Source organism: Salmo salar, chromosome ssa17, assembly GCF_905237065.1.
Source record: "Salmo salar chromosome ssa17, Ssal_v3.1, whole genome shotgun sequence".
Classification (NCBI taxonomy): domain Eukaryota; kingdom Metazoa; phylum Chordata; class Actinopteri; order Salmoniformes; family Salmonidae; genus Salmo; species Salmo salar.
This window is the reverse complement of record NC_059458.1, coordinates 34,133,028-34,146,651: the sequence shown is the minus strand read 5'-3', so window position 1 is coordinate 34,146,651 and position 13,624 is coordinate 34,133,028. Positions and strand designations below refer to the sequence as shown.

At 50.5% G+C, this 13,624-nt stretch overlaps 1 protein-coding gene across 11 annotated transcripts in view; it reads left to right on the top strand.

The window, feature by feature from the left end:
* The first annotated feature begins 838 nt into the window (after positions 1-838).
* Positions 839-13,624, top strand: part of LOC106575830 (vacuolar protein sorting-associated protein 8 homolog) — a 182,517-nt gene continuing 169,731 nt past the window's right edge. For 9 of the 11 annotated variants that reach the window (XM_045699533.1, XM_045699535.1, XM_045699534.1 and 6 more), the window contains exons 1-7: positions 839-1,074; positions 1,439-1,507; positions 1,692-1,822; positions 2,515-2,611; positions 11,115-11,147; positions 11,956-12,010; positions 12,205-12,210. In XM_045699533.1, the coding sequence (XP_045555489.1) occupies positions 1,003-1,074; positions 1,439-1,507; positions 1,692-1,822; positions 2,515-2,611; positions 11,115-11,147; positions 11,956-12,010; positions 12,205-12,210 (463 nt within the window). In that variant the 5' untranslated portion in view covers positions 839-1,002. The remainder of the gene's footprint in view (positions 1,075-1,438; positions 1,508-1,691; positions 1,823-2,514; positions 2,612-11,114; positions 11,148-11,955; positions 12,011-12,204; positions 12,211-13,624) is intronic. The other 2 variants (XM_045699530.1, XM_045699539.1) reach the window with 1 other exon arrangement.

The window sequence follows — 13,624 nt, the reverse complement described above, 5'->3', positions numbered from 1 at the left end:
CTGATTGGTGGTCATCATTTGGTGTGTCATCATAGTGGTCTCTGATTGGTGGTCATCATTTGGTGTGTCATCACTTGCCAGACTCACTCAGGTGGAACAAACTTAAACTTGCTCCTTTTTTCAATGCTGAATTTAATGACCTTGAGAAAACAGTATCTGTAATCTCATTACAATATTTTAGCTGGTTACGTAACTGATTACAGTTACAGTTTTTTTGTAATCAGTTACTCCCCAACTCTGTCAACAACAATGAGTATGTCATTACTTTGCTGTCTACTTCTAAACCTTTCAAGATGATAAGATGTTTTTTATCTAGGAAAATCTTGTTCAAACCACAGACTTTTATTTGGGATCACACTCAAAAGATTGGTCACACTCATCACTTTCGCCTGTATTTCTGAAATAGGACACAAGGAGGCAGCATTTAGCTACTCTTGATCATTTCAACACCATGTTGTAGTTAGTAGGCCGAAGTAGGCTGTGTTTTGGACTCCCCCTGCTGGTTAAAAGCTACAATTACATTTCACAGAATCTTCATCCCTCCACCGCACATCAACCTCTTCCAAAGAGCCCATATTCCTAAATGGTTTCAGATTCGGAGTGCTGGTCGAGGATCAGTTTTGACCTGATCCTAGATCTGAGATTATGAATACTGGCCGAGGACTCCTGGAATACCAGAGAGAGTGAAACATTTCTGGGAAATAGAGATGGGAAGCTAGCTGGCAATACTGAACTCATTCATTTCACTCTAAAAGAGTGTGAACTATTATACAAAATCCACACTTTTTGTTGGTATTTTTCGCTCAAGACAAAATGCGTCCGAACCTTGCCAAACGTTCCGAACACTGAATACACCCCTTCAGTCGTGACGTAGCACGTGACACACCGTTCTTCCGGTACAACAAGGAAGAGTAGAATCGAAGAGATGTGATACCGCTAGCTAGCTAATAATGTAGCTATTGTTTCGCTGTGTATCTACATGAATATATTTGACCTGTTACAATGTCAGGATCACCAGATACACGCAGTTTGGTTTCTGCGTCATCCCAGCTCAATTTAATGGAAATAGATACGGTGAGTGGGACTGTCGCGCTTATGGCTGTTTCTCAACAGTTTCTGGTTTTCTTGATAGACTTGGTGGAGGTGGTAGCGATTAGATAGCTAAACCTAGCATTTTTTGGGGGATAGATGCACTAAATATGAGAGTTTGTTTGTGCAAGTTGTAGCTAGCATTAGTATTATTTTACTGGTTGTCAAATGTATAGCTTGCTAGTGGGTAACTTTGTTGTCCTTTAGCCTAGCACTGCCATGTCTCTGCTCCCATTAAAGATCGCTAGAACCATAGACTTAGGTAGAATAGTAATATAATGAGATGTCTATGGCGAGATAGACTTCATTGTGCTGAACACATATTGCATACCTTATCTATTCTCCTCAGATCGATGATAAAGAGTTTGACATTCCCCAAGTTGACACCCCGCCTACCCTGGAGAGCATCCTGAATGAGGTAACTCTCATCTTTCAGTAACTATACCTATTCTGTTTCACATGCTGCAGGAATCTGACAGCTTCTAGCTCCCTGACTTCTTACAGAACAACACAATGTTCTGTTAGGAAGTCAACACAGCGGGGTAGCCAGCCCTACATCATATCTGGGCTAACAGTTGTGATTCTTCCGTCTCCTGTTTTAGCCTGAGGATGAGGAGGAGCCCTTCATCCTGGAGGACACGTGTCTGCTGAACACAGAGAACATCGATGCCCACTCCTGTGAGACCTCCTCATTGGCCAGCTCCGACAGCGGAGACCGCACACACCTCAAACGGTAGCCAACACACACACACACACACTCTCAGCTATGTCTTACTATACTTGTGAGGACTTTTTGGGAACCAACAATTGATTCCCATTGAAAATATAATTTTCCCTAAGCCTAACCTTATACCTAAGCCTAACCTTATACTTAAGCCTAACCTTATACCTAAGCCTAACCTTATACCTAAGCCTAACCTTATACCTAAGCCTAAAATAGCCTTTTTACAAGTGAGGACCGGCAAAATGTCCTCACTTCTCTGAATTTTAGTTGGTTTACTATTATTGTGAGGACTTCTGGTACTCACAAGTATGGTAAAATGTGTACACACACACACACACACAGTTTTGTATTGCTATCCTTGTGGGGACCAAAGAATTGATTCCCAATCCAAAATCATTTTTTCCCTAACACTAAATGTAACCTTAACCTAACTCCTAATGGGCATGTTGTGAGACCCTTCTGTGATGTGCTGTATTCAGCAGGTTACATTATGCATTACAGGTACAGTTCACTCTGACATTTGTCGTCACAACTGAGATTCAAACCTAACTGTGTGTGTGTGTGTGTGTGTGTGTGTGTGTGTGTGTGTGTGTGTGTGTGTGTGTGTGTGTGTGTGTGTGTGTGTGTGTGTGTGTGTGTGTGTGTGTGTGTGTGTGTGTGTGTGTGTGTGTGTGTGTGTGTGTGTGTGTGTGTGTGTGTAGGAAGCGGAAGACAGTGGAGCTCAGCACTACAGTCCATGGCTCTGTGCTCCGACACAGCATCCTGAAAGGCATCTCTGCTCAGATAGTCTCAGCCGCTGTGAGTAACACACACACACAACCAACACCACACACAACCAACACAACACCACACACACATACACAACCAACAGTACGCACAACCAACACAACACCACACACAACCAACACAACACAACACCACACACAACCAACACAACACAACACCACACACACATACACAACCAACACAACACAACACCACACACACATACACAACCAACACCACACACAACCAACACAACACAACACCACATACACATACACAACCAACACAACACAACACCACACACACATACACAACCAACACCACACACAACCAACACAACACAACACCACATACACATACACAACCAACACAACACAACACCACACACACATACACAACCAACACAACACAACACCACACACACATACACAACCAACACCACACACAACCAACACAACACAACACCACACACATACACAACCAACAGTACGCACAACCAACACCACCACGCACAACCAACACCACCACGCACAACCAACACCACCACGCACAACCAACACCACCACGCACAACACAACACCACCACGCACAACCAACACCACCACGCACAACCAACACCACGCACAACCAACACCACCACGCACAACCAACACCACCACGCACAACCAACACCACCACGCACAACCAACACCACCACGCACAACACAACACCACCACGCACAACCAACACCACCACGCACAACCACCACGCACAACCAACACCACCACGCACAACCAACACCACCACGCACAACCAACACCACCACGCACAACCAACACCACCACGCACAACCAACACCACCACGCACAACACAACACCACCACGCACAACCAACACCACCACGCACAACCAACACCACCACGCACAACCAACACCACCACGCACAACCAACACCACCACGCACAACCAACACAACACAACACCACACACATACACAACCAACAGTACGCACAACCAACACAACACAACACCACACACATACACAACCAACAGTACGCACAACCAACACAACACAACACCACACACATACACAACCAACAGTACGCACAACCAACACCACCACGCACAACCAACACAACACAACACCACACACATACACAACCAACAGTACGCACAACCAACACCACCACGCACAACCAACACCACCACGCACAACCACCACGCACAACCAACACCACCACGCACAACCAACACCACCACGCACAACCAACACGCACAACCACCACGCACAACCAACACCACCACGCACAACCAACACCACCACGCACAACCAACACCACCACGCACAACCAACACCACCACGCACAACCAACACCACCACGCACAACCAACACCACCACGCACAACCAACACCACCACGCACAACCACCACGCACAACCAACACCACCACGCACAACCACCACGCACAACCAACACCACCACGCACAACCAACACCACCACGCACAACCAACACCACCACGCACAACCAACACCACCACGCACAACCAACACCACCACGCACAACCACCACGCACAACCAACCCAACGCACAACCAACACCACCACGCACAACCAACACCACCACGCACAACCAACACCACCACGCACAACCAACACCACCACGCACAACCAACACCACCACGCACAACCAACACCACCACGCACAACACAACACCACCACGCACAACACAACACCACCACGCACAACACAACACCACCACGCACAACACAACACCACCACGCACAACCAACACCACCACGCACAACCAACACGCACAACCACCACGCACAACCAACACCACCACGCACAACCAACACCACCACGCACAACCAACACGCACAACCAACACCACCACGCACAACCAACACCACCACGCACAACCAACACCACCACGCACAACCAACACGCACAACCAACACCACCACGCACAACCACCACGCACAACCAACACCACCACGCACAACCAACACCACCACGCACAACCAACACCACCACGCACAACCAACACCACCACGCACAACCAACACCACCACGCACAACCAACACCACCACGCACAACCAACACCACCACGCACAACCAACACCACCACGCACAACCAACACCACCACGCACAACCAACACCACCACGCACAACCAACACCACCACGCACAACCAACACACACACCACACACACACAACCAACACAACCACCACACACACAACACAACCAACAGTCGCACAACCAACACCACCACGCACAACCAACACCACCACGCACAACCAACACCACCACGCACAACCAACACCACCACGCACAACCAACACCACCACGCACAACCAACACGCACAACCAACACCACCACGCACAACCAACACCACCACGCACAACCAACACCACCACGCACAACCAACACCACCACGCACAACCAACACCACCACGCACAACCAACACCACCACGCACAACCAAACCAACACGCACAACCAACACCACCACGCACAACCAACACAACACCACACACATACACAACCAACAGTACGCACAACCAACACCACCACGCACAACCAACACCACCACGCACAACCACCACGCACAACCAACACGCACAACCAACACGCACAACCAACACGCACAACCAACACCACCACGCACAACCAACACCACCACGCACAACCAACACCACCACGCACAACCAACACCACCACGCACAACCAACACCACCACGCACAACCAACACCACCACGCACAACACAACACCACACACATACACAACCAACAGTACGCACAACCAACACCACCACGCACAACCAACACGCACAACCAACACGCACAACCAACACCACCACGCACAACCAACACCACCACGCACAACCAACACCACCACGCACAACCAACACCACCACGCACAACCAACACCACCACGCACAACCAACACGCACAACCAACACGCACAGCCAACACGCACAGCCAACACCACCACGCACAACCAACACCACCACGCACAACCAACACCACCACGCACAACCAACACCACCACGCACAACCAACACCACCACGCACAACCAACACCACCACGCACAACCAACACGCACAACCAACACCACCACGCACAACCAACACGCACAACCAACACCACCACGCACAACCAACACAACACCACACACATACACAACCAACAGTACGCACAACCAACACCACCACGCACAACCAACACCACCACGCACAACCACCACGCACAACCAACACCACCACGCACAACCAACACCACCACGCACAACCAACACCACCACGCACAACCAACACCACCACGCACAACCAACACGCACAACCAACACCACCACGCACAACCAACACAACACCACACACATACACAACCAACAGTACGCACAACCAACACCACCACGCACAACCAACACCACCACGCACAACCACCACGCACAACCAACACCACCACGCACAACCAACACCACCACGCACAACCAACACCACCACGCACAACCAACACCACCACGCACAACCAACACCACCACGCACAACCAACACGCACAACCAACACCACCACGCACAACCAACACAACACCACACACATACACAACCAACAGTACGCACAACCAACACCACCACGCACAACCAACACCACCACGCACAACCACCACGCACAACCAACACCACCACGCACAACCAACACCACCACGCACAACCCACGACCAACACCACCACGCACAACACAACACCACCACGCACAACACAACACCACCACGCACAACCAACACCACCACGCACAACCAACACCACCACGCACAACCACCACGCACAACCAACACCACCACGCACAACCAACACCAGCACAACCAACACCACCACGCACAACCAACACCACCACGCACAACCAACACCACCACGCACAACCAACACCACCACGCACAACCAACACCACCACGCACAACCACCACGCACAACCAACACCACCACGCACAACCACCACGCACAACCAACACCACCACGCACAACCACCACGCACAACCAACACCACCACGCACAACCACCACACACAACACAACACCACACACATACACAACCAACAGTACGCACAACCAACACCACCACGCACAACCAACACCACCACGCACAACCAACACCACCACGCACAACCAACACCACCACGCACAACCAACACCACCACGCACAACCAACACCACCACGCACAACCAACACCACCACGCACAACCAACACGCACAACCAACACCACCACGCACAACCAACACGCACAACCAACACCACCACGCACAACCAACACAACACCACACACATACACAACCAACAGTACGCACAACCAACACCACCACGCACAACCAACACCACCACGCACAACCAACACCACCACGCACAACCAACACGCACAACCCACACCACCACGCACAACCAACACCACCACGCACAACCAACACCACCACGCACAACCAACACCACCACGCACAACCACCACGCACAACCACCACGCACAACCAACACGCACAACCACCACGCACAACCAACACCACCACGCACAACCAACACCACCACGCACAACACAACACCACCACGCACAACACAACACCACCACGCACAACCAACACCACCACGCACAACCAACACCACCACGCACAACCAACACCACCACGCACAACCACCACGCACAACCAACACGCACAACCAACACCACCACGCACAACCAACACCACACACGCACAACCAACACCACCACGCACAACCAACACCACCACGCACAACCAACACCACCACGCACAACCACCACGCACAACCAACACCACCACGCACAACCACCACGCACAACCAACACCACCACGCACAACCACCACGCACAACCCACACCACCACGCACAACCAACACCACCACGCACAACCAACACAACACAACACCACACACATACACAACCAACAGTACGCACAACCAACACCACCACGCACAACCAACACCACCACGCACAACCAACACCACCACGCACAACCAACACCACCACGCACAACCAACACCACCACGCACAACCAACACCACCACGCACAACCAACACCAACACGCACAACCAACACGCACAACCAACACGCACAACCAACACCACCACGCACAACCAACACAACACAACACCACACACATACACAACCAACAGTACGCACAACCAACACCACCACGCACAACCAACACCACCACGCACAACCAACACGCACAACCACCACGCACAACCAACACCACCACGCACAACCAACACCACCACGCACAACCAACACCACCACGCACAACCAACACGCACAACCAACACCACCACGCACAACCAACACCACCACGCACAACCAACACCACCACGCACAACCAACACGCACAACCAACACCACCACGCACAACCAACACCACCACGCACAACCAACACCACCACGCACAACCACCACCACCACGCACAACCACCACGCACAACCAACACGCACAACCACCACGCACAACCAACACCACCACGCACAACCAACACCACCACGCACAACCACCCACGCACAACCAACACCACCACGCACAACCAACACCACCACGCACAACCAACACCACCACGCACAACCAACACGCACAACCAACACGCACAACCAACACCACCACGCACAACCAACACCACCACGCACAACCAACACCACCACGCACAACCAACACCACCACGCACAACCAACACGCACAACCAACACGCACAACCAACACCACCACGCACAGCCAGCACCACCACGCACAACCAACACCACCACGCACAACCAACACAACACAACACCACACACAACCAACACAACACCACACACAACCAACACCACCACGCACAACCAACACCACCACGCACAACCAACACGCACAACCAACACCACCACGCACAACCAACACGCACAACCAACACCACCACGCACAACCAACACGCACAACCAACACCACCACGCACAACCAACACAACACCACACACATACACAACCAACACCACCACGCACAACCAACACCACCACGCACAACCAACACGCACAACCAACACGCACAACCAACACCACCACGCACAACCAACACCACCACGCACAACCAACACCACCACGCACAACCAACACCACCACGCACAACCAACACCACCACGCACAACCAACACCACCACGCACAACCAACACCACCACGCACAACACAACACCACACACGTACACAACCAACATCGCACAACCAACACCACCACGCACAACCAACACGCACAACCAACACGCACAACCAACACCACCACGCACAACCAACACACACCACGCACAACCAACACCACCACGCACAACCAACACCACCACGCACAACCAACACCACCACGCACAACCAACACGCACAACCAACACCACCACGCACAACCAACACCACCACGCACAACCAACACGCACAACAACACCACCACGCACAACCAACACCACCACGCACAACCAACACCACCACGCACAACCAACACCACCACGCACAACCAACACCACCACGCACAACCAACACCACCACGCACAACCAACACCACCACGCACAACCAACACGCACAACCAACACCACCACGCACAACCAACACGCACAACCAACACCACCACGCACAACCAACACAACACCACACACATACACAACCACAGCGCACAACCAACACCACCACGCACAACCAACACCACCACGCACAACCAACACGCACAACCACCACGCACAACCAACACCACCACGCACAACCAACACCACCACGCACAACCAACACCACCACGCACAACACAACACCACCACGCAAAACACAACACCACCACGCACAACCAACACCACCACGCACAACCAACACCACCACGCACAACCAACACCACCACGCACAACCAACACCACCACGCACAACCAACACCACCACGCACAACCACCACGCACAACCAACACGCACAACCAACACGCACAACCAACACCACCACGCACAACCAACACCACCACGCACAACCAACACCACCACGCACAACCAACACCACCACGCACAACCAACACCACCACGCACAACCAACACCACCACGCACAACCACCACGCACAACCAACACCACCACGCACAACCACCACGCACAACCAACACCACCACGCACAACCACCACGCACAACCAACACCACCACGCACAACCAACACCACCACGCACAACCAACACACACCACACACATACACAACCAACAGTACGCACAACCAACACCACCACGCACAACCAACACCACCACGCACAACCACCACCACCACGCACAACCAACACCACCACGCACAACCAACACCACCACGCACAACCAACACCACCACGCACAACCAACACCACCACGCACAACCAACACCACCACGCACAACCAACACCACCACGCACAACCAACACCACCACGCACAACCAACACCACCACGCACAACCAACACCACCACGCACAACCAACACCACCACGCACAACCAACACGCACAACCAACACCACCACGCACAACCAACACAACACCACACACATACACAACCAACAGTACGCACAACCAACACCACCACGCACAACCAACACCACCACGCACAACCAACACGCACAACCACCACGCACAACCAACACCACCACGCACAACCAACACCACCACGCACAACCAACACCACCACGCACAACCAACACCACCACGCACAACCAACACGCACAACCACCACGCACAACCAACACCACCACGCACAACCAACACCACCACGCACAACCAACACCACCACGCACAACCAACACCACCACGCACAACACAACACCACCACGCACAACACAACACCACCACGCACAACACAACACCACCACGCACAACCAACACCACCACGCACAACCAACACCACCACGCACAACCAACACCACCACGCACAACCAACACCACCACGCACAACCAACACCACCACGCACAACCAACACCACCACGCACAACCACCACGCACAACCACCACGCACAACCACCACGCACAACCACCACGCACAACCAACACCACCACGCACAACCAACACCACCACGCACAACCAACACCACCACGCACAACCAACACCACCACGCACAACCAACACCACCACGCACAACCACCACGCACAACCAACACCACCACGCACAACCACCACGCACAACCAACACCACCACGCACAACCAACACCACCACGCACAACCAACACAACACAACACCACACACATACACAACCAACAGTACGCACAACCAACACCACCACGCACAACCAACACCACCACGCACAACCAACACCACCACGCACAACCAACACCACCACGCACAACCAACACCACCACGCACAACCAACACCACCACGCACAACCAACACCACCACACACAACCAACACGCACAACCAACACGCACAACCAACACCACCACGCACAACCAACACCACCACGCACAACCAACACCACAAACACAGCTTTCAATTTGTACATTTTGTCATGCATCACTGAAATGTACTTTTTCCTTCCTTGTTCTTCAGGACAAAGTAGATGCTGGACTGCCAACTGCAGTAGTAAGTATCATTATCACATACTATACTGCAGTGCTGCTTTCACCCTTTCTAGACTGTTCTCTAGTTAAATGTCTTCTCTCTGTTTCTAGACTGGTCCTGTTCTCTCTGTTTCTAGACTGGTCCTGTTCTCTCTGTTTCTAGACTGGTCCTGTTCTCTCTGTTTCTAGACTGGTCCTGTTCTCTCTGTTTCTAGACTGGTCCTGTTCTCTCTGTTTCTAGACTGGTCCTGTTCTCTCTGTTTCTAGACTGGTCCTGTTCTCTCTGTTTCTAGACTGGTCCTGTTCTCTCTGTTTCTAGACTGGTCCTGTTCTCTCTGTTTCTAGACTGGTCCTGTTCTCTCTGTTTCTAGACTGGTCCTGTTCTCTCTGTTTCTAGACTGGTCCTGTTCTCTCTGTTTCTAGACTGGTCCTGTTCTCTCTGTTTCTAGACTGGTCCTGTTCTCTCTGTTTCTAGACTGGTCCTGTTCTCTCTGTTTCTAGACTGGTCCTGTTCTCTCTGTTTCTAGACTGGTCCTGTTCTCTCTGTTTCTAGACTGGTCCTGTTCTCTCTGTTTCTAGACTGGTCCTGTTCTCTCTGTTTCTAGACTGGTCCTGTTCTCTCTGTTTCTAGACTGGTCCTGTTCTCTCTGTTTCTAGACTGGTCCTGTTCTCTCTGTTTCTAGACTGGTCCTGTTCTCTCTGTTTCTAGACTGGTCCTGTTCTCTCTGTTTCTAGACTGGTCCTGTTCTCTCTGTTTCTAGACTGGTCCTGTTCTCTCTGTTTCTAGACTGGTCCTGTTCTATAGTTAAATATCTTCTCTCTGTTTCTAGACTGTGTCCGGTGTGATCGTAGTGGGAACGTCTCATGGCCTGGCTCTAGTGTTTGGTAAGTCCTTAACATATCAGTGATTAGTACTACAGTCATATAGTCATTGACATGATCCAGTGCAATGCATGGTTAAGGACAAGGTAGTAACTAACTAAGTTGAGGTTGTGTGAACTATGAATTCAACTGAAGATTGTTATATATTTAGTTGGTTGTTTTCTCTCTGTCTGTCTGGGCTAACTCTGAATGGACAGGAAAAGGTACATTCCGCCAATAGTTCTCTCTGTCTTTCTCTCTCTGTCTGTCTTTCTCTCTCTGTCTCTCTCTCTGTCTCTCTCTCTCTGTCTCTCTCTCTCTGTCTGTCTCTGTCTCTGTCTCTCTCTCTTTCTCTGTCTCTCTGTACAGTCATATTGTAAACATTGTGCTCTCTGTCTCCCTGTACTAGAGGTCGACCGATTAATCGGAATGGCCGATTAATTAGGGCCGATTTCAAGTTTTCATAACAATCGGTAATCTGTATTTTTGGATGCCGATTAAAAAAAAAACGAACTAAAATTTTATACAAATTTTATTTATTTTTTACACGTTGTTTTAAATAGGCAAGTCAGATTAAGAACACATTCTTATTTTCAATGACGGCCTAGGAACGGGGGTTAACTGCCTTGTTCAGGGGCAGAACAACAGATTTTTACCTTGTCACCTCGGGGATTCGTTTTTGCAACCTTCCGGTTACTAGTCCAACGCTCTAACCACCTGCCTTACATTGCACTCCACGAGGAGCCTGCGTGGCAGGCTGACTACCTGTTACGCGAGGGCAGCAAGAAGCCAAGGTAAGTTGCTAGCTAGTATTAAAGTGATCGTTTTTTATAAGATAAATCTTAACATAATCACTAGTTAACTACACATGGATGATGATATTACTAGTTTAACTAGCTTGTCCTGCATTGCATATAATCGATGTGGTGCCTGTTCATTTCTCATTGAATCACAGCCTACTTCGACAAACGGGTGATGATTAAACAAGCGCATTCGCGAAAAAAGCACTGTCGTTGCACCAATGTACCTAACCATAAACATCAATGCCTTTCTTTAAAATCAATACACACGTATATATTTTTAAACCTGCATATTTAGTTAATATTGCCTGCTAACATGAATTTCTTATAACTAGGGGAGTTGTGTCACTTCTCTTGCGTTCCGTACAAGCAGTCAGGGTATATACAGCTGTTTGGGCCGCCTGGCTCGTTGCGAACTGTGTGAAGTCCATTTATTCCTAACAAAGGCTGTAATTAATTTGCCAGAATTGTACATAATTATGACATACCATTGAAGGTTGTGCAATGTAACAGCAATATTTAGACCTGTTAGATAAAATACGGAACGGTTCCGTATTTCACAGAAAAAATAAACGTTTTGTTTTCGAAATTATTGTTTCCAGATTTGACCATATTAATGACCTAAGGCTCGTATTCCTGTGTGTTATTATGTTATAATTAAGTCTATGATTTGATAGAGCAGTCTGACTGAGCGGTGGTAGGCACCAGCATGCTCGTAAGCATTCATTCAAACAGCACTTTCGTGCGTTTTGCCAGCAGCTCTTTGCTGTGCTTCAAGCATTGCGCTGTTTATGACTTCAAGCCTGTCAACTCCCGAGATTAGGCTGGTGTAACCGAT